Raw genomic sequence first — 24,584 nt, forward strand, 5'->3', positions numbered from 1 at the left:
GAATTGTGGGAAAATTTTGGGGGCACCCCAAGTCTACTACCTTAAATTTAAATTTGAAACTATTAAATTCAAATTTCGATCTTAAACTTAAATTTTGTATTTTTATGAACACATAAAATTTCAAAACTTGATTTCAGGTCAAAATTTTGGCTTTTTGTAACTTGAAATTTTAACTTTTATAAACTCAATATATTTACTCTAGACGGTAACAAATGATTGAATGTACATGCATTTAGGTACATTACTAAAGGGCATTTCTGTTTGTGTTTGAAAAAAAAAGTTTTGTCTTTAAATTGTAGAATTAGCAATATAAATGTATTGTCAAACAAATACAGCATGCATGTACACTCGGTGTTGTATTTGGAACTCAGCATACCCCCTCCCATGAACATAATAGTAATTATATACCAGTTATTGGGCTTTCCTAATTTCCTCATTCCTGAGTCAACTATGTGACAAATTACTCACGAGATGTAGTAACGGTAATAAGACAATTTTCATGCTTCACAGCTGAAAAAGTCATTCTAAGAAATATGATAAAATGTCATAATTTTATTCAACCATTGCTGAAATACATGTTGAAATTATTATGGAATGTAAAATCGTATCTATTTTGAATTTAAAAATCAGTGCTTTGTTATTGTTTGGACGTATTCATGACTAGGCCTCGTTACTAATACCGCGCTTTCAGTTGTTAATTCCTTGAAAGGGTTCATCGGGAGGATAACACGGTGTCTTTACAGTGTCAATCTCAACATTGTATTGTTCCATTTCGTTCCCTTTTGCACTTGTATTAGAATCATTAAATTTGCAAAGCTTGACATATAGAGGAGAAAAGTCATTAATTCTCCCACGATCATTGGAGTTTCGAAAATCATTTCTTATTTTGTTATAGCTGTTTGCTGCAATTGCAGGTCTTATTTCAGATGAACTTTTAGTACATTTTAGCCTGCCATCATTGGGTGTCTTTTTTTTATCAAACAGGATTACACTGCTAAGCCTGCGTTTGTCACACACTAACAACCTCAACGCCATTCTAAACTTCGTAGATACAAAGTTATATAAAATTGGATTCAGTGCGTGGTTAAGGTACAGCAAAAGTCTAGCCGAGTAAATGACATTTAGATAAGTTTCAAGGCCCATTGATGCCAATTTTTCTTTCTCTTCTAGCATTAACCAAATGCTTACCACTCTGTATGGTAAATGACACAGGAAGAACACACACACAATTGTAGTGAGAATATTGACAACTTGCCATCTTAATCGAAGTTTTTCGTTGTGTGTATGATTATGAAACTCGATAGTTGTATCATCATAATATCGATTGGGAATCAGTTTCCTGCATAGTCTAATATAAAGGACCGTTAGAACTACGAAAGGCAGAAAATACGTCAAAACTGCATTTAAAATAAAATATGTCTTATGCCAATGGTGAGTAACGGGGATCCTGCAGACTTGTATAGGCGTCCCATCCTTCAACCTACTGTCTTTAAATACAACAATAGGTAAAATCGGTACACTAGTAAATACAGCCATAACCCATATGACCAGGATGATAAACACAAACTGTTTAAATTTTTCTTCACTGATACTTAAAGGACGACAGACTACCCGGTATCTCTCAATGCTTATCGTTAAAATGGTGAAAATCGAAGCACTTGATACCACAAATTCCAGAAACGGTACCACTTTACCTGAAAATAGAGAAAATTTCAACATTTTATAAACAGTGATCGGTTACAAAATAATCCTCCGACATTTGCAATGACAATTTATGCATTGGTCATACAATGAATGTACTTTACAAGTAAACGTTAGCACTATGTTTAACAGTGGCATCTGGCATTTAAAACTCAGTCAACACGCAGCAGGCAGCCCTCTAAAAATGCAAGAATCTTGCACAATCACGAAAAGTGAATCATCTTACACAACGTACTTTTGATTTGAACTATCACATTCGAGATCTGAAAGGCCTCTCTGCAGCCGTAATGTTATCTTTTTTTTATATCATTTTGTACATCGTCTGTTCCATATGACAAAATATTTCAAATCCTTGTTAATTTTTTTTCAAAGTTTTAAAAGGTTTAAAGGTACTAATGCAAAAGCCGAAGAAAAACTCAAGTGGAGTCCGTGTTCCCGCCAAATTTTCAACTCCTTATATTTCGAAAATGAGACCATTGACCCTACAATTTTATACAGTATTTTTGTTCCTAAGTCAATTGTCTACAAATTTATACAAAAAGTTTAGAAAGCTTTTTATTTAAAAATTGAGCAGCGAACATCCTAAATGAAATAACTCTGTTTGACCTATGTATGCTTCATGATGTAATGATATCGATACTGTGTTTGCATAAGTATATAAAATATAGATGAATTGTTATTTACTTAACGCCGGTGTAACAATATTGTCTCAGGGGTCTTATTCAGAAAGCTTTTCACCATAACAACTTGTAGAGGTCTTTAATCATTCAAGGATACGTTTTATTGTAATTGTTCTTTCATCATTAGAAGGTAATCGGGTAGAACATACAGTAGTAAGGTTTTGTCAAAAGACAAGAAATTTTGTGTCAGAAACAACGAGGTTGTATATCACAAACACGCACGCGCGCACTTGAATAATGAGGAGAAAAAAACCATGAATTAGGAATAAGTAAGTGTTTTTTCGTATAAACTGTTATTGAAAAAGGTAGATAATTCCTAAACTATTCTAATTTAATAAAGCATGTAATCAGGTTCAGCACGTCGTTACGTCTATTTAATGTCATCAGGTTCAGCGTTACGTCTATTGTTATCAGGTTCAGGATGTCGTTACGTCTATTTAATGCTATCATATTCAGCTTTACTTCTATTTATGACATGTCATTTTCCATATCGCCCTGGTATCAGCACTCGATCCATATCAGCCCTCGACTGCGTCTCGGCTTCATATAAGAATCTAGTGTTGATACCTGGGCGATATGGAAAATGCAATCTAATAACCTAAACTTATCAGGTTCAGCATGTCGTTACGTCTTTTTAATGCCATCAGTTTCAGCGTTACGTCTATTTAATGTTGTCAGGTTCAGCATGTCGTTACGTCTTTTTAATGCCATCAGTTTCTGCGTTACGTCTATTTAATGTTGTCAGGTTCAGCATGTGGTTACGTCTATTGTTATCAGATTCAGCGTGTCGTTACGTCTATTTAATGTTATCAGGTTCAGCATGTCGATGCGTCTATTTAATGTTATCAGGTTCAGGGTTACGTCTATTTAGAGGTTTGCTTTCCTTCAGAGAGGAAAAACCATACATTGTATACAAATTAATCGTATTAGAATAAGATATATAGGAGAGCAAGTGGTTATGTAATAGTTCATTAGATATTACAACACTAAGATTTTTAGATTATTTATTTTAACGAGTCATACAGCATATTAATGTGAATGAATTAATACAATATACCATATTGTTACATATTAGACGGAAAGAGAAATGGCTAATATATGTAGCAAAGCATAACGAGTATAATTGAACTATTATACGAATCCTTTCAGTTCAGGATAGTTAATTTCCTATATTATTCAGTTCTTTAACGTTGCTCATGGTTAATTTGGGGTTTAATAATTTAAACTTGGATTGGTTTCTTCAATAAAAAGTCCATTGCGTCCATTATCACCGAAAAGAGAGAAAGAGAGAAAGAAAAAAAATCGGTTTAGTGAGGAGGAAACGCGTTAAAACACGTAAGTTTAGTGGGTTTTTTTTTTTTTGCGTTCATTTACAAAACTTCCGCATTATGACGCAAACACGTTTTTTTTTTTGGTCTATGTGCTTGATGGACGCTCCTGCTTCTATATTTTTCTTGGAAGTTCATATTGCTAGACAAATGCTTTAGTTATTTTTTATATGACGTCTTTTTCCCTTATCTTCAGTTATTATATGTAATCTATTTTATTCTGTTCGCTACATTGTGTATGTAGATAGTCGTTGTTTCACGTCTTCACGGCCATGTTTTGGGATTTTGACGTATTTAAATCTGCTCACTCTTACTAGATATTTTTGCCGATATTTAGATAGTTTCACTTAGACATTGACAAGGTTATTTTTAATTTTAAATTATTTACCATTTTATCAAATAAATAGATATTACACATACGATCGATACATATTCCCCATGTCGCGAATCACTCGGAACTTCTAGGACTGTTTTCAAATTCAGTTTGATACATTAAGTTTTTCTGCGAAATCATTTTGAAAATTTATTTTGAAATTAATCCATCTTTTTTCATTTTTCTGAATAAAAAACGGAACATATATATGTGCCAGTCCAACAAAATGTTAAACTAAAGACAAATCGACATACTGCTCAAAACTGAAATTTCCATTTTGTTAATCATTTTAGTTAAAAAATATGGGGAGTGGTATTATTAATTTGTGGATTATCAACGATTTCACAGAAGTTAATATAATTACAGCCAGTTGACCATGAATTCTGACCTTTTTGAACTGGAATAGTCCAATATAGATATCCAATTTGCTAAATGGGTTCATCTATTGAATTAGTAACAATGGAGCTTACTCTCTATGGACATTCAAATAGACACCGTCACTGCTGTAGTGTAATTTTTCATGCAAATGGAATACATTATCTGTTAGAAGCGATGACGATAAATCATACTAGTTTGCGGTTCCTCTGTGAAGTGCGCATGTTTCCGGGTATCGATTTTCGCGGTTGTTGTAAAGATTGATTCTTATATGACGTCCTTAAAAGGCGTTGAGACCACAACTATGGTTGATTTTCGATTGCTATATGAGCAGTACGCGACTTACGTGGCTTGTGTGTGTGTAAATTACTGCCCACCTTAATCATGTAAACAAACACGCCTAACATTCCGATTTGTATCAGCTGTTTTCATTCATTTCAGTAGCATGAGTGAACATTAAATTCATATTTAATAAAAATATCAAACATTTTGTTTCAGAAAAGTTATATTATACTCCGTGAAAATCACTACACACATACACGGTAGCAATACCCAGGTTCCACGTGCGCATTCATGTATGAAAACAATCAATAACAATCAATAAATTGTACCTTCCGTGTGTGAACACTGTGACCTTATAATGCAAACAACTATTGCTATAACTAACATCGTTCTGTTTAATTCGCCATTTCCTTCATTATAAAAAGGTACAGAACAAATTTTCACTTGCGACCATTTCAACTGACATAGTGTAAAGTGAACAGCCAAATATAGACAAATATGGTAGGTCTAAAATACCGTAATGGGTCACGAAAATGTAAAAAAAAGCACCGTATTGTCCCATTTGAATCGAAATAAATCACGGAAGCTCCATTTTATCAATGTTTTAACACCGTCTGACCATTTATGCCGATATGTCCCCCCTCGATATAGCTCGAGGTAAAATTATGCGGCATGAATGGTCAGCCCGTGGTAATACAATGATAAAATGGAGTTTCCGTTATTTATTTATTAAATAGATATGCGTTTAAAAAAATCTATTTCGGAGATACCATTTGCGCGTTTATCGGACCACCGCTAAATGGGATCCAGTTGTCTTATGTTACCATACCACATATTTTGCCACAACAGAACAAAAAGACAAAAGCTGCTATAGTGAGTATGCTAGAGTTTATCCTTGACAACATATTTGTCATCTTTGAAGAAATATTTTTCAGTAAATTATCGACATTACAATAAGAACTAATTGCACACTCCCCTAGCCAATCAATTTTTTTTTTAATTCATGTCAATCGGAGTTTTTTTTTTAAATATTGTAAAATACAAGAAGGTTAAAGAAGCTAGATTCTTAATTTGTCGACGACAGTAGTCATCTCAGTACAATAAATATGACGAAACGATTTTGATTTAAAAAAACAACAAATTTCTCTTTTATGTGAAGTAATAAAACAGCTTCCTCAGCATATGGCGTTTATATTTCTCAGTTCTTATCCATTCCAGAGCTAATATAAACAACAAAAACAAACCAACAAACAAAACAGAAACATTACAAAGAAAAACATATTAACCTGTTTATTCTTTTAAAATATTGCATGATGATTAAATTCGTCCTGTTTCAACGTTTACAGCGATGTACTATATCTTGTGTAAACTGATATTGGTAGAACCTTGCGATTTAGTTTTGACGTGTATGACAGTTTGGACATTTATGATGTATAGACGTCTGGCTAACAATGATCGCCTTCCAATATAATTATACACGAACAATTAACTATTATGACTATCACCAGTTGTTCGGGTCATGCTTCTTTAATCACGTGACGACCATCGTATTGTTAGAGAGATATCTTCAGAAATAAAAACAGATAAACAATCTACAACTTGATAAAAATACCCCATATTGACAAAACAGAGACTATGAACTAGATGCTCCGGTGCAATACGCAACTAACGCAACTAGCACTTTACTAGAAACAGCCGTTGTTTTCTTTCTTTTTTTTTAAAAGAATTTCGCAAGAATTTAACAAAATGATCGTACAAAAGGAGTGCCTATCCCCCCCATCTTTGAATCCATTAATGTTACGATAGATACGGACACACGGCATTTGTGTCATATTTGCTGGAATATATCATTACGATAGGTCCGGCCAAATAAAATTAATTTATTAATATTTTCGAATAAAACTATCCTATCTACTATTTAGAAACGTCGTGCTATAGTGTAAGTGCGTTCTGAGATATATATTTCTTTGTTTCTTTTGAAATCGTAGATTTTTTACCAGATGTTTACTTTTATCGCATGATTTATTGCTTTGTTATATCAAGTTCAAGATCAAATTCCGGCAATTTCGAAAAAAAGATTTTTTTATTGGGATGTATTGTCAACTTAATCTAATTTTGTTAATTTCGGATTTGGGGCCACTATTCCCAAGTTTTCTCAAGCAGTTTGTAATTTATTCCTAGCTGTGTATTGTGGACTTATTTTTACTGACTCCGGGGTTTTAAACGTCCTTGACTACCATGTCGGTGGACAATCGGACCGCATTTAAATCGTCATCAGGGTACACTGTCAATCTAATTTCTGCAAACGTTCAGTATACACTTTAACATGAGTTCAGATTTTCATAAACTAAGTCTAGTTATTTTATTCAGTGGGATTCTAAACAACAGATTGTCAAAATAATGATTAATTACTTAATTATTACAAATTTAATTGACTTCTGTACTTGAATTTACAAGGCAGATAAATCTGATCTGTGGCTACAGTGAAATCGCTGAGTGTAGGAATAAGCATGATAGAGAACCGATTATTTTTTTTCAATGTGTTTCAATGACTAAAACCATTTCCGTTACAAAATGAATGATTTCTCTCTAGTGTGAATAGTATTTCACATCTTTTGGAGAGCCTCAAATTTGCTGCTAGATTATTACCGGATTATACTCACTTGCAATCCGATGGATACCGCTGGCGGAGAGGGAAAGCACACACTTCCGGAGCACCTAATATATGGGATTTCATTGCTGGCGTTTTAATTAGTTTTTGTGTCTGTCTTCATGCTTCCCTTATCTTTAGTTTTTATGTGTAAACTTTTCTTTGGTTCGCTACATTGTCTCTGTTATATGTGTTCACGTTTAGGCCATGTTTTGGGATTTTCATGTATTTGAACCACCCCATTGTTTACAAATGTACACTTCGGTATTTTTTACCGATGTATAACACATATGGACATAAATAAATCTAAAAAAGTCAACACTTTTGAGATAGACATATACTATCGGCTCATAACACAGGCTGTAAAAAAGGGTTATTACATGAATGTTCACCAATATTCATACAATCACCATAATAAATTCCTGAAGTATCGTTTTTGGCAGAGGTGTGATTTTTAAAACACCGTTCTGATATTGCACTAGGTCCAATATAGTTATATAAGCAAAAATGTTTTGAGGTTTTAATATATATTATAATTAAACTTATTCATATAAATATAACACACACAAAAATTACAAATAAAAACCGCACGAAAATCCATCGTCTTCAATGTTGAAATTTTTGTACACAATTAACTTGTAACCTTAACACTGAAAGAGATGCGTCAGATTTAACCCCCGTCAGTATTGCTGCTTATCTAACGATTCAAGTTATGATTAGTTATTACTTGATGTATACTGTGCACTGTATGTATCTCAATAGATATCACAGCATGAACAGTCGTTTGTTCTGGTATTTTGTTCCTATAAACTACTATCATCAGATTCCTAAACTTTTGAACTTTCTATTGCATTGATTACAGGAACATCAGGCATGATTACCTTTTGCCAAAATATGTTCATCTAACTTGGTTTTGCAAATAGTATAGCTATTTTATAAACTCATGATTTTCGTAAGTACGGACAAACCATTTCTTATTATTTTTTATTGATTTTTTTCTCAAAAGCAAAAACAAACAAATAAAAACATGCATCGCTGATAAACAATACATAAACATTGGAAGACCGTGCTGCATTTAAAAAAAAAATGAAATGAATCTTTTAACTGAAATTTGTTGTTTCGTACAGAGATTAATACCAAAAAACAATACGCAATAGTCAAAAGGAATAGCCAGTAAGTACATAGAACAATGGCACTATTAAAGTAAAAAGTCGTAATGGTGCTGACTTGGTGCTGGTATTATCAATGGAAAAGGTGGATTTAACCATGTTTTATAGCGTGTTTATACACCGGATTCTATTACGACTAATTATTTCCGGTACAATAGTTTCAGATAACACAAAAATGCCTTGGGCACAGGTTGGTAAACTCAGTAGTCTAAACAGTACAGAATTTTAGGAAAAAAAATAAATGTCAGTCCCACGTATTTTTATTATTCTTACATGTGCCAATACAACCGACCATAATATTCGATCTTTGAACAATGAAGCGTTTTAGAATATATACAAAAGCAAGTATTACAAATTTATTCTGCTCGAACTCAAGACAGCAGCAAACATGTTGGAACAATATATGGGGAAACGTTCATGAAACACATATGGGTAAAATATGCAGGAAAAATATGTGGGAAAAACATCCAAGATTAAACATGTTGGAAAAATATCCACCATGGAAAAGATGGAAAAGAAGCAAAATTTAGCCCAATGAACATTGAGTAAGTCTCATAGTTAACTGCAAGTTGTTAATTGAAAATTAAGTGAATTTAGTATATAAAAGCGATGTTTACACATCTATGATAAACCAGTGACAAGATACCCAATACACAAAAACAGATTTAATATTTTTTTATAATTCCGCGCCTTTAATATCGTTTGGCTAGATCCTTTAATCTCAGTTTCCGCTATATAGATGACATATTATCTTTAAAAAATCCTAATTTCGGGGATTTGATACATTGCATCTACCCCCAAAAGAACTTGAGATAAAGGATACTACAGACACTGTGAAGTCAGCCTCATATCTTGACATACACACAGAAATCGATGGTAAAGGAAAACTATTGACCAAACTTTACGACAAACGTGATAACTTTTCATTCAGTATTGTCAACTTTCCTTTCATCTGTGGAACATCCCTTCAGCCCCTGCGTATGGAGTGTCCATATCACAACTTATACGTTATGACAGAGCTTGCCGAAACTACGCAGACTTTTTGTATTGCGCTAGAACTCTAACAAATAGGCTTCTGGAACAGAGTTATGTTGCTACAAGATTGGAGTCATCACTACAGAAGTTTTATGGTCGTCATCATGGATCGTTATGGTGTATTCATCTGCACCACAAAAACTGATTTATTCAACGGGTCATAGTTTTTCTTTCCACGTTTGTCTACCCCGGACTTGACTTTTTATGTGCAACTCGGCGGGTGTTTCTAGAAAAGCAGAGGACGCTTACCCTACCGGTGCAAGTGGTCCATGCTCCCAGTTTTTAGTGGAGTCCGAGTTGCTCATTTGCTTTTGTTACTTTGTATGTATGATTTTAGTTACTTTGTTGTGTATGTCAGTTTTCCACGTATGGTCTTTGTCCCTGGATTACATTCTTTTGATTACAGCTATAACATTGGTTCCCTTGATTACTCTTTAATATATATTCAGTTCATTTGTTTACAACATATACTTTAGATTGTGGCTGAGAGACGTCGCTTCTAATAAAGTTATTCCATGTTTAATGGTAATTGAGATACATATAAGTGTAGTAAATAAATTGACCAAACATCAGTAACTTTATGTTCTTTGTTGTGCATGTCTGTTTTCTATGTCAGGTCTTTGTTCCTGGAGTACATTCTTCTGATTACCGCTATAACCTTGGTCTCATTGATTACTCTTTTAGGCAGTTTTATAGGAATCTCAGTATAACCTATACTAATATTCACGAGAAATAGGGAACATGCCAAAGGAACAGCAATATTGACTGAATTGACGATTACGCCCAGTAAATGTTGCTTCCTCGATACTCAGGGAAATGAAACAAATACATTGGACATCTAATTCAGACCTGGGTTCAAAGTGCAGCGGGCCTGGTGTACAGCACCCCTGAAAATTGTTTCTTTTTAATATTATTTTTTCACAAATTCTTCCCCCCAAAAAGTTCTTGCCTCGCTACGCTCGTCCTCAACTCCTGTTTACGCCCCTTACTTGAAATCTTTGATGGACCATTATAATTGACCTAATGGGGTTAAATTAATATTGTATTAAAGCAATGGTTTTGCAAAATTTTTCAAAAGAAAATAAACCCGGAAACACTCTTAGCATGTTCACATAAACTTAGTACCCCATCTATCGTGTACAACCCTCATGTGGTATTTAGGTATCTGTCTTATATTCTTTGTCCCATAGGCTTCTATAGTATATCTCAATAACTTTTGACCATGTTTTTCAATTAAGGAAATGTAAAAAATAATTTTTAAGTCCATTTTAGAAAAAGGGAATGAACTTTCATACACCCGGACAGGTCAAACTAAAAATAGATTTTCTACACTTTCACTTTTATATTGAGTTCATAAAATAAACCCCTTTTTTCTGAAGCATTATTTTACTTAAAAATACTGTTCTCCCTAAAAAAACCAAGTTTTTTTGTGTCATAGATTGATATTTACCCTGTAATTTTGGTGAAAAGTGATAATCATTTGCCAAGAAACAAAAACAGTAAAAGGCAAAAAGGAAGTGCATTATATTTTTTAGCCTCCATGTTTTGAAGTACACCCGCTCAAGAATATGTAATACAAGACTGATGCCTTTAAACATGGTGTGTAATTTAATTATGAATTTCATTTTCATGAAGCTCAGCAGTAATATTTCACATTCTCCCACATATGGTGTATATAATATATATTTCTCAGTTATTAAGGTATGTCAGGAGCCACTATTCTGAATTGGCTTTTGGACCAATATTACATAAACGTCTCGTACGCTTCCCAAAAAGTTTTATTCCGATATCAAGATCGTACCTTTGTCTGCGTTGGCAGTTGATGTCTTATTGACTGACAGCTAATGTTAGTTATTTCTGACAAATTTGGACTGGTCTTTTTTGTTTGTCTATTTGTTTGATTACGTTTATTTGTATTTCGTTCTTCACATCTTAAATGTGGCTATTTTTACGTTCCTGGATTTACAGGATGTGTTGAATTCGGCTAGCTGAAGTACATAAAAAGGAATTAACAATAGACAATAGTATCGTTACATTTACCTTATGCATATGTAACCATCGCGAATATGCTGATAGAATAGTCATTTCAACAATACCACATACCGCAACACTTTAAATGAATCATAAGATATCTGGATACATTATATAATGCCCAGAATGTGCGCATAAATTGACCTTACTCACCCAAGTTTTCAACAAGTTGGAAAACAGCTATACAAAAAGAATACTTGTTAGGCATAATTTTGTACACGAGGGATGAATAGCAGATAACACAGATGTCCGCACAGTTAACACTAACAACACCAACTTAATTAGAAACATGAGAAGGCAAGCTGTCTAGGTACATAGCAAAAGGATCATCTTTTCATCAATCACGATTTCTGTAGTAAAAACAATAAAATGGTAATGAACAAAACTATAATTACTGATTTTGTAATTTCTTATTATTACCACTAATTGTTACCTTCAATAATCCAACAGAATGTTAAAATAATGCGATTTGCTTTACTAATGCGATGATGGATAATTAAAATAAGATTTAAAGTCAAACTTCAAGTCGAACATGTACTATTATATGATCATATAAATGTCTCCAATACGATTTGGTTTAATACATTAGGAGAAATAAAAGTAATAAGTAATCAGCAATGTCATTATGATTATGTTGCTATCACGAAACGCATACGTAAAATGTAAGACTAACGAAATAAAATAAGTTAAATGTAATCATTGTAACAGTTAACGGAATGAAATCATGTTAGATCTTTCAAACAATCTTACATTAACAAAAATAACAGTTTTATGAAAACATTGGTCTAATCACTCGAGAGGTCAGCTATATTAAGAAGGTTGACCTAGGGTAAGGGACATAACTCATGAAGTCAGTGATATGTTTGTATCATTTGAGGTCTCAGTATCGTATTAATTTCCCCGTAGATTTCTATAGTGTAGTGCATATTTTTAGGATTTTTTAAAAAATATGTAAATTGATTCAATAAAACTTTCACTTATGTAGCGTTTCTAAGGACATGTGAAAAAATAATTTTCCGCAAAGAAAATAAGGTGAGTCTACGAAGATCGGACAGGAAAGTAGCCTTGAATTATTATAAATAGCCATTTTCCCTACTTTCACTTTCGTTTTGCACTCACCAAACCAACCTTTTCAGTGAAACATTTTTATGTTATTATGTTAGATTTGCTTTTAAAAAAGTTCTTCATCTTACAGTGTGATGTTTGCTCTATTTTATAAGTCATTGTTCATATCTTTTGACAAAACATTAGTTTGTAGAGAGGCAAAAAGAAAATGCACTATATTTTTATAGCATCCATGTCTTCACGTACACCCGCCCAGGGATATGCAATACGATACTGGTACCTTGACACAGAAGGAAATCAGTCTTAGTTACTTTAATGCTTACATGACATTGATGTAAAATGCTGAATACAAACGTTCCAATGATTTTAAGAGTTGTGTCCCTTACCCTAGGATTACCTCCTTAAATTTACAAAAATGATTTCTGTTGTGATAATTATCTCTTGAAGTTGAAAGAGAACAAATATTATAGGTAACGAAATTTAGATGTTCAAATATTAATTTCCAATTGAATTTTTAAGGTTGATGAATATTCCAAGAGGTTCCAAAATTTGTCATTTATGTCATGCAAATGAAATACATCACCATTGTAAATGTAATAACGAAGAAATTTCAAAATTTTGACATAAAATTGTACCATTGTGATATAATACCATTGCGTTGAAAAATGTATGTGTTGTTTTCTGTTTTTAATGAAGATAGTTAAAAAGCATATCCTTATTCGTAAAGAAAATACCTTTAAAAATACAATGTGATACTTACATGGAAATGGGTTGAAAAAAAGTTTTAATGTTTAATGAAACATTTTAAAGTAGTTTAAAGGTACCAAAGGTACCAAATTGGTTCTTATGGTACAAGTAGTTACACTAAAATAATCCACGAGTTCGTTACCATAAAACTTCTGTAGTGATGACTTCAATATTGTAGCGACATAGCCCTGTTCCAGAAGCCTCACTGTAAGAAGTCAAGCGGGGTACAAAAAGTCGGTGTAGCAAGGTCTGGCATAACGTATGAGTTGTGATATAAAAACTCCATATGCAGGTGCTGAAGGAATTTTGCCACAGATGCAAGGAAAGTTGACAACACAGAATGAAAAGGCATCGAGTTTGTCGTATAGTGTGGTCTGTAGCTTTCCTTTACCATCGATCTCTAAGTGTAGGTCAAAATATAAGGCTGACTTCACAGTCTCTGTAGAATCCTTTATCTCAAGTTTAGGGTAGATGCGGTGTATAAAATCCCCAAAACTAGGATTGTTTGACCATAATACATTATCTATTTATCGGAAACTGAACTCAAGGTCTGGCTAAACGATGACTTCACAGTGTCTGTAGTATCATTTATCTCAAGTTTGGGGTAGATGCGATGTATAAAATCCCCAGATCTAGGATTGTTTAACCATAATACTTTATCTATTAGCGGAAACTGAAATCAAAGAATCTTGCTAAACGATGTTTCTTCCTTTGGATCAAATCAACTACACAATCAGCTTCATAAGACTGAAGGTATATCTCAGCGAGTAGAGGATTACAATTTGTTCTCATTGGAATGCCGCAGCGCTTGTTGAATTGTTTTTGTTTGTTTGTTTGTTTGTTGGGGTTTAACGTCCGAGCAGCAATATTTCAGCTATATTCAGACGATGAACATGAAATTGATGATAAAATGAACATGAAATGATGATGAAATGAAAAAGCAATGGGACACAAGGACAATTGGGTCAACAAATTTTGATTGCCACTGGAAATAGGGAGAGGATGGGTAGGGTCAGGCAATTTAGCCTCCTGTTGGCGGAGCCCTATGGTTCCTACTCCTGGAGAATACCACAGTAGGGTTCGTTAACGTGCGAGGAACGTGGCATCTTTCCAAACACGGTGCACCACTAGAGTTTGCGGTCAGGTTTTCCGAATTATAGCCTGACAACCCCAGCATGTAACACGCCAGGGGTATCCCATTCCACCACCTGGGGCACACAACCTAGTTGTTTTGTGAGCAGAGCGTCCTAGCCCCGGCTAAGGTTCTGAGCACTATTTATAGTCCACGTCACCTCAGATTGTTTGCGGTTTTTTGCGTTTATTTTTGTAATTACTCGACGGTTCCTTTCAAAAACTTGGCATTTTATTCATGTCGTTCTGTACTACGATTCCCTTACAATTATTTTTCGTTCTTACCTCCGAGATTGAAAAAAATCAAAATTTATTTTTCGTACGAGAATTTTGCATTGAATGTATTGTTTATCCGCCATCTTGTTTCTATGGACATTTTGAAATGTCCCCTATTATCTCACAATTGAAGAGCTGAAATACCATGATTTCCCGCCATATTTCTGCTCTTTACCTTTAGTAAAAGACAAAACCATAAGTTCCGAATGAAAATGCTACAACTGGTACTTAATAAGAGTCTTACCACATAAAGTAATGAATTAGCAGGGAACCAGAAATACGGCGGGAAATCATGTTATTTCACCTCTTCAATTGTGAGGTAATAGGGAACATTTCAAAATATCCATAGAAACAAGATGGCGGATAAACAATACATTCAATGCAAAATTCTCGTAGGAAAAATAAATTTTGAATTTTTTCAATCTCGGAGGTAAGAACGAAAAATAATGCTAAGGGAATCGTAGTACAGAACGACATGAATGAAATGGCAAGTTTTTGAAAGGAACCGTCGAGTAATTACAAAAATAAACGCAAAAAACCGCAAACAATCTGAGATGACTTGGAGTATAGTCACCTTTTACGCCAAGCTTAGCGCTACTGCAGGCCTATTCTGTTGACACCCGGACCTGCACGGGTCCACCGCTTGTTGAAAAAAAACGCGTCTGCAACAACTAACAGGTGCGTCCGATCAAATTTATCCGTGAAAATTGTATCATTTTTGTGGCTTCACTTCTTGTTTTTTTTACATGTTTATTTATATTTTAATTCAGCTTTATCCCATTCATCATTATGGTATAACAATGTTATTGGTTGTGTTTTGTTACAGCGTACGATGTCAGAGGGTAATAAAATCTTGAAAATCTTGAAAACCAAAGCATTTAAGGAATCACTGTTATATTGTTTTCGGTTTATGAAGATATAACCTCAATCACGTGGTGCATACTAAATAACCTGTGTAGCAAGTTATTTTCAAGTGTGCACCAAGGGCGTTGAAGTTATTTCAAGTAGACCAAAAATATATAATAATTTAAGTATCAAAACTCATTGGGTTAGTCATTTAAAAAGATCGATAAAGTCATATTCATTTCAAAATTTGGTCTATGAGATGATGGACGGAATCAGAAATCGTATTACTTCTGAAATAAGATTATTTCCCAAAGTATTAATATTAATGAACATATTGGACGATCGAAATAAAAAAAGAAGATCGTTATAGCAATGTTGAGCTTATGATATCCATTGCAATAACGTTTATAATCGTTATACTAAGGAAAGCAAAGGGTAAAAATGTTTGTCGGAAGATGTAGATTTGTCACAGGTCTCTCTGTAATAATACTTCGTTAACAAACGTAGAAATCAAAACTGTGCAGTGTAAAACTAACTATTTTACAGAGTGACATGTAGCAAGTTGGTTAGGGGAAGTATATCATTTTCAATACGAGCACATTCGACTTACAAAGATAATGTTAGGTCATTCGAAAACAAAATAAAACGTAGACCAGTAGAAGAATATATTTAACTATAACGTCCATTAAATACTTTTAGAAGTCAAAACTAGATTTTTGGGTGACAAACAAAAACCAACCAAACAAACAAATAATAACAAAACCACTAAAAACAGATCTGACCTGGAAGACAAAAAATAATGTTTCTTAACGGACTTAGAGACAACAAATGAACCCTCGAATTCTATATAATGTTTAACTGTTAATATTCAAATATGCTCTTTAGTACTTAAGTACACCTTTTCTGCAAATACTACAAATCTTTACAATTATCCTTCAAATGATTTTTTTAGTGTTAGAATTAAATTAATTAATCATTTTCTTCTCCAAGATTTTCTCATTAAAATAATTTATCTTTGTACTGAATTAAAACTTATTTGTTAATCGATCGGATAACTGTAATTTCTGTCTTTCCATGGGACACTTGCATTCTGCTGGCATGTTGAGTAATGTAGTGTGCACAAATCCTCCCTTATGAATTTTCAAATGTGAAAATGATAAGCATATCAAATATGCATTTAGATACAGTCTTAAAAGCATTTAGGTATATTTCAATTCACATGAGACACTTTGGCACAAACAACATTACAACAGTGCATTACTTCTACAAGATGAATGATTATATTAATTACATGTACTTGAACCAGCTAAAGTTAAATTATGATATACATGTAAAAAAACTGTATGATATAATAAGGAATCAGTTTTACATACAGAAAAAAAACGACAATTTGTCATTGTAACACAAAACAAGACCAACGAGTCAAAAAGACAGTTTCTAAGTGTAACACAAAGTAACAAGAAGTCGAAAATCGAGCGTTTGGTAGTGTAGGCACAGAGTATCAACGGGCCGAAAAATGGCAGTTGTGTAGACACAAAGTAACTACAATAAGCCCGATATTGTTCATTGTGTTTCGTCAAACAAGTTTTCGTTTAAATCATATTCTCATTTTACACCTAAACCCGTCCAACCTATCCTTTTACGAAATAAAACCGCGTTATATATAATAATATATCATCTTCAATCAACAATGTACCACGTTTCAATGGTAAGTAATGGTCGGTATTCTGTATTTGACTGATTCATTGATTATTGGGGTTTAACGCCTGAGCAGCAATATTTCACCTAAATTCAGGCAATAAACATGAAATGGATGACAAAATGAACATGAAATGATGATGATAATATGAAAGAAGGGATGGGACACGAGGATAATAGGGTCGACAAATTTTGATTGCCACTAGAAAAAGGGAGGGATGGGTAGGGTCGGTCAATTTAGCCTTCTGTGGCGGAGCGCAAAGGTTCCTACTCCTATCGAATATCACAGCAGGGTTCTTTAACGTGGCATCTTTCCCAACACGGTGCACCATTATGGTTTGCGGTCAGGTTTTTTGTATTATAGCCTGCCACCCCAACAGGTAACACACCGGGGTACCCCATTCCACCACCTGGGGCACACAACCCAGTTTCTCTGTTGGCATAGCGCCCTAGTCCCCTTGGCTAGGTTTCTGAGCACTATTTAGTCGCCTTTTATTAGAAGCTTTGCGCTGCTGTAGATCTATTCTTTTGACACCCGGACCTACACGGTGTGGTATTCTTTATACAAAAATTGCTAATATCGGGGGCAATATCACCTCCCAGGACAGTCAATATCACTTTCCAGTGCAATCAATATTACCTACCAGAACAGTCAATTTCACTTCCTATGACGGCCAATATCACCTACCAAGACAGTCAGTATCACCTCCCAGGACAATCAACATCACCTCGTAGGACAATCAATATCACCTCTCAGGACAATCAACATCACCTCGTAGGACAATCAATATTACCTCTCAGAACAATCAATATCACAGGAAATCAATATTACCTCGCAGGACAGTTAATTTCACCTTTCAGGACAGTCAATGTCACCTCCAACGACAATCCATAACACCTCCCAGGACATTCAATTTCACCTCCCAGGACAATCAATATCAACTTCTAAGACTTCAATATAACCTGCAAGGACGGTCAATATCACCTTCCAGAACAGTCAATATTACTTCCCAAGACAATTAATATCTCCTTGTAAGACAGTCAATTACACCTCCAAGGGCAGTCAATATTAATTCCTAGGACAGTAAATATCACCTCCCAGGACAGTCAATAAAACATCCTTGGAAATCAATATCACCTCCCAGGACAGTCAATATCACATTCCAGGACAGTCAATGTATTGATAATGCCTCTACATAAGCCATTGTCGTTTTTTGTAAGAATCTGAATTGGGGGCATTACCATGTTATCTTGTGGTGATGCTTTTAAATATTTTATTGTATTAGAGTTGCTCCCTGATGTGAAGTAAACTTTACTAACACTTTATTTCACTGACAGGGTATTTGTTCTATTTCATGTCAAATCGAGGGGGTGTCTTCTGATTGTCTTCATATTATTATCTGTGGCAAAAGTTAAGCATCTCCTGTTGAATCTTAAACAGTTGTTCCATACATTTATTTGGATATAATGGTTTTGCATACGTTATCAAGCATCTTTGCAAGTTTCGTGACGAATCCATAAAAAACTCATCATTGAAATGAAACCCGGTTTACATGAATATAACGGTTAATGATTATTATTTTATGTAGCATGTAGAAATGCGGTAGCATAGTTTTATAAACTTAAGAAAGTCATTTGTCGTACTAATGTACGATGAAAGTGTTTATATAATGCCAGTGTATTGACTTAATGTATTTTTGACAGCATTACTGTCTACTAACATTAATTTTCTTTTAATCTTTACGTCGTGGTTTGTTATTGACGATCCACTCAAACTAAAGACTTCACATCTTATAGATGCGGAGTCATACTTGAACTCTTGCTTTAATAAACCAGTTGTACAAGGACAGATTTTACAGTCTCGTTTCATAGATATTTTATTGATAAATTAGAGGTAATATTTGCTATCTTCTTCTCTTTTTATTGTCATTACATGTTTCAGGCAGTCTGATAATATAGATTTTATGAGATATCATTATCTCATTCTCTAACTTGGTAATTAGACTATAAGTAGCAGTCTTTATAAAAATCAACCAAGAAGTGGTTCATGCATGTAAAAAACCAACCGAATTCACTTTTGTTTTTTTTTTGGTAAGAAAAAGTTACAGAGCGCAAAACTGGCCCTAGTTTTTCAATTGGTTGTTCATTTTTTGGTTTGATTTGGTTGATTTAAGTGGGATATGAATGTGTGGTTTTCTCAAAATAGCAGATCGAAATCAAAAGGACTATTTTTACATACATTATAGCATACGTAGAGATAAAAACGTATCATTTGTTTGGTGGTTTTTCTGTACCATGAATCGCCTTTACTATGGACACTGTCTGAATTTTATATTGACTGATACTTAAGATTCTTATTTTACGACATGAAGATCAGATGGGTAATAAACTTTTGAAGAATATTCAAGACTAAACGGAAATGCATATTTTTATATCTTTAAGGTACTCCTACTCAACCAACTATTTCCAAGCTATATCGTGTTACAAAATGTAAGGACTGACAAGGGGGTGCATGGAGGACGTCAGAGAAAAGGGGGAATGTTCCAGGTAATTTCAAATATATCATGCACTTTTATTTTCAATCGATATTAGTCAAATTGTATCCATTTTTCAAAAAAAAACAAAAAAAAACTTATCATATCACATGTCTCAAGTGAATAATAAATCAATTTATTTACTTTGTTCAACATTATCAAAACATGTACGATTTTGTTGGGTTTACATTAGACTCTTCATACGATGAATATACAGAGACGTGCCAACATTTTTCTGTCACTTGTAAATTTCCCCTTTGTTTCTATGCAAGGTCACATTTAAAAAAATATTTGAAGTTGTTTCTTGATTAATTTTCATGATGATTTTTCTCAACTAATAAGAGAAAATATCTGAATTTTACCATTTATTTTGAAAAAAAAGATTTGTTCCTCATTTGCTTTTGTTACTTTGTATGTATGATTTTAGTTACTTTATGTTCTTTGTTGTGTATGTCTGTTTTCCATGTCTGGTCTTTGTCCCTGGATTACATTCTTTTGATTACCACTATAACCTTGGTTCCCTTGATTACTCTTTCAACTGAATTTATGACCGATTTTTTTTTGTACTCAACTCTCAGTGATATTGTAGAGCCTCATCAAGTTTAATGTTAACATCATTCTTTTTAATCGTACAATTTCTGTAAAAAAAATTAGTTGAGAAGTATTTCATTGACTTTTTTAAGTATAATTTTACATAGAAAGTATTGGGAAATTTTGAAGGGACCAAATACTTTTTGCACGTCTCTATACTTGGAAGTTGACCCAGTGTATACATATGTTTGATCGATGTTAATTAAAGTTTAGTATTTCATGACTATCAGTTCATATATGTATAGATATATAATAACGTATGTGATTTTAGTTCAAATTTCAGTGCTATAATTATCGAAATGCGTTTTGAAAAGTACAGGTCGACGTCGTTAATTTGATTTGGTGGAAGGTTCATGCGTATCAGATATTTGTTCGCCCACATCACGGGCCATAAAAAAATATTATTGTCCATAACATGTATTAATGCTTGTATCAGAATCTTATAGTACAAATGGGAAGATGGTACATGATCTTTTTCTATTTCATTTTCACTTAATTTACCGATTTTCACGAGAAGGTAAGATTTTTCAATGATTTAAACAGTACTATATGATATCATTGCTGTTAACTAGAATTTAATACCGCAAACAGGAAATCCTTTAAACACGAAAATTTAACCAGACACATAATTAGGTTTATTAGTGCACCATGCCTCTGAAACCAATCAAGATTTATCTGCATCTATAACGTTTTCATTTATATATTTTGGAGTATACTGAAACAAGATTATGTATAATTGGTGTCGAAATATGAATGCAAAATATATAATCATATATGTATACTTACACATAAATTCTCCAAGATACCAAACCTCTTTCATGTGAAGTTCTACTAGAGTCGGTGGCATACAAATGATCATCACTAATAAATCCGCCACACACAGGTTAATAAGAAACAGGTTCACTGTACTCTTCATGTTTTTGTTGGCCAGTATAACAACGATCACAACCACATTACCAAACACACCAAGTATGAATATAATGATATATAGAAGTGATGCCACTACCACGAGATATTTCGGCGGTTCTGGTACAAATACAGATAAAGTTCTGTTGAAAAAGTTACTAAAATTTCGACTTCGACCATCATTTGTTGAAAAATTTGAAAACTGTTGAGAATCCATATCATCTATGTTGAAAAGAGCCTGGTTTTACGGTTGATCAAACGATTCCAATAACAGCGTCCAGTGCGTATGCTGTTAAATACTGCTGTAATTTATAGCCGTCCGTCAGATAACGCAATTACCATTCTTATACCAGCTTACTTTCTACTGTCTTTTCTTACATTGATTATACTGAGATGCGAAAGTTAACAATTATATTGCTATACTAACTTGTGCATTGATATGTGGATGAACGGGCATGTATATATACCTTTCTATTAAAATCGGAACTTCAGTTCTAGTACAGTTTCATAAGTGATTAACTTGTAATTTGATATCTCGGTCTATATTGAAAAATATAGATATATACAGTATATGCAGATTGTATTTCAAAAATATAATTTTCATTCGTCCTCTTTGTATTATGATCACTGAGGTTAGAAGATAAATCATAATTTGTTTAACACAGAAATCATTTGACTGTTTGTCTCATATTTTTTCTTTCTTAGGGCGAACATGAAACAACTAAAACAAAGTATGTTTAATGAATGATAAACATGTACCTTTGTAAATAAAAATCATTTTCTAATTATAATATGAAATTTGTTATTTTTCGAAATAGTTTTTCACATATATACTTAGTATTTTACACTTGCACCAGAATCGACATAACTATATTGTATTTGAGGGTTTGTCGTCGTTAATCTTGATTTGACCATGACAAATCCAGTACACTAAATTTGAATATTGATGTCTGCATTAATGGCATGCAAACATCGCTAAATTATCAAAGCAAACTGAAACGTTATGTGTTTCTTTCTAACTGATACGGATCGAATGTTTCGATAAAAATATGGAGATGTCATAAGCAGTTATTTTATTTAAATTAAGTACCATCTTTGAAAGAAGATAGCCGACGTAGTAAGATTTGTTCTTTTTATTTATAATTTTCTACACTTCATTCAGGAAATAACAGATAGTACGCAACTTCAGTTTGCCATGCAGTTTTTTGGAACGCCATTAAGTTATCAGTATTTGGCCAATCAACAGAATTGCTATCAGGTGACTTGCGTTTCCATGGATGAGCGTCTTTAAGGTCAAAGGATAAAAAGTGAAACTATACCAATGCGTAGGAAAAATACTAATTTTGAAAATACTAGAGTAAAGGGAATATGATCATTCTATACGTAATATAGTTTTATTTTCTTGTCCTCATTGTTGGACGTAAATTTCATTGTAACCCTGTTAATTTGTCTCTTACCTTTGAATCCCTTTCTATAAATGATTTCATTTTCTCGATATTAATGCAATATACATACGTGGAAATGGTCTTTGTAAGTTGGTGTAACTTATGTTCGATCCAAATGCCGTGAATAGCAATAAAATATGTTTAAACTATACATTTATCAAGAGTTACACGTATTATTGGAGATTTACATATTTCCCCCGGTTGTTTCTGTTAAAGTGACTGTATCAACTTCAGTTCAAGTAATCTAATAACATTGCGATCAGAATGTTTATTAGTGTGTAGAATCGAATATCTATCATTTTAACCCGAATGATCAATATGGGAAATAGTTATAGATGATAATAAGTCATACTATTGTTTCCACCAAAAGAACCGCCTCAGTGGTCTAAGTGGTCTAGGTTAAGCTTCCTTTGAGCGCAAGAAGTCTTCGATTCGTTTCCCACGGCTGGCGCATGCTTCTATCGCCGAGTGAATATGGGCCATGTAATCAAATAAGGAAAAATTGTATTACTTTGTATTTTTTATATATAAGTATAAAGTTCAAAATACAGTGTACTTTTTGCAAGTAAGTTTGTAGTACTTGTGACATTTATTGAGCTTTGTTAGTTTGTGACAGATTATAAATTATGTTACTATTTTCTAAAGATTAATCAAGGTGTAAGATTATGTTATACTAATTATAGAAGCTATTGATAAATATGTAAAAAAATAAATCTGCTACTGATTAGGATATCTAAGTTGTCATGTTAATTTGAGTATTGTTGATTATTTAAAAAGCTTTAAATACTGATGCAAAATTTATTGTGAACGTCGGTTGTATCGTTCACAATAAATGGCAATAATAATTGTAATTAAGTTATGGTTTGGCCGAAGTTTTAAAATTATTTAAAAAATACTTTAAAGTCTTCGTGTGGAATATCCGCCTCTCGAGACAAAGACAATTCAGACAAACGTTTTACAAACAACCTTGACCTTAACTGATTGATTATTCTTCTGTGAGCTATAATAATCAAGGTCTGTCTCAACATGTCTAACTAGTACCAAGAAGTGTCTTCTTTCGCCATTTTATGTTATGGGCGATACATAGGATGATATTTCTTAGTTTGAATTTAAAACGAATTTGATATTTATTTTTAATAGAAGAATTTAAGCTTAAATAATTTGTGACTCGGTTAGTTTTCCTTTCAAATAAGAGAGAATTTCTGTACGGTGTTGGGGAATCTGAACGAAAATCTGCTCCGCTTCCAAAAGGCTGTTTATGAATCTTAAGTGAAAAGAAACATATTTAAATTGGTAGAGTAATTCCATTATTATTTTAATATTATTCATTTATTTTTTCAAGTTTGGTTTTTGTATGTAAGCTCGCACAAAACGAAATCCTAGATCTAGCAACAAAGCGATGAAGAGATATATCATTAACGCAACTTCACAACTTCACTTCCAACCGTATCTACATGGAAACGTGAATATGGTTAATAAGTCTTCAAATATGGGCGATAAAATAAGTGCCAATAATTTTAAAAATAAACAAAATTTTACTCATAGATATACTGAGAAGATGCGATACTATGAAGACAGAGTCGGAAAAAAGAGAGAAGTTCAGAAAATTAAAGGCATAAAAAAAAAAATGTCAAAATTATATACAAGAATAATAGAAAACGAGCAAATAATTTCGAAAGATCTACACATACGGAAAGTGTAACAGATATAGGACTGGTACA

At 33.2% G+C, this 24,584-nt stretch overlaps 1 protein-coding gene across 1 annotated transcript; it reads right to left on the reverse strand.

Annotated features, from left to right (window-relative positions):
* Positions 1-537: 537 nt before the first annotated feature.
* Positions 538-21,786, reverse strand: LOC148616379 (QRFP-like peptide receptor). Its single transcript, XM_088581598.1, has 2 exons — positions 21,299-21,786; positions 538-1,694 (listed from the first exon to the last, which is right to left on the reverse strand). Exons 1-2 carry the CDS (start codon positions 21,633-21,635, stop codon positions 688-690), a joined length of 1,344 nt encoding a protein of 447 aa, XP_088437724.1. The 5' UTR covers positions 21,636-21,786; the 3' UTR covers positions 538-687.
* Positions 21,787-24,584: the final 2,798 nt, after the last annotated feature.

This window comes from Perna viridis, chromosome 5, assembly GCF_037379345.1.
Source record: "Perna viridis isolate PV_CMFRI_1.1 ecotype Kerala chromosome 5, ASM3737934v1, whole genome shotgun sequence".
Classification (NCBI taxonomy): domain Eukaryota; kingdom Metazoa; phylum Mollusca; class Bivalvia; order Mytilida; family Mytilidae; genus Perna; species Perna viridis.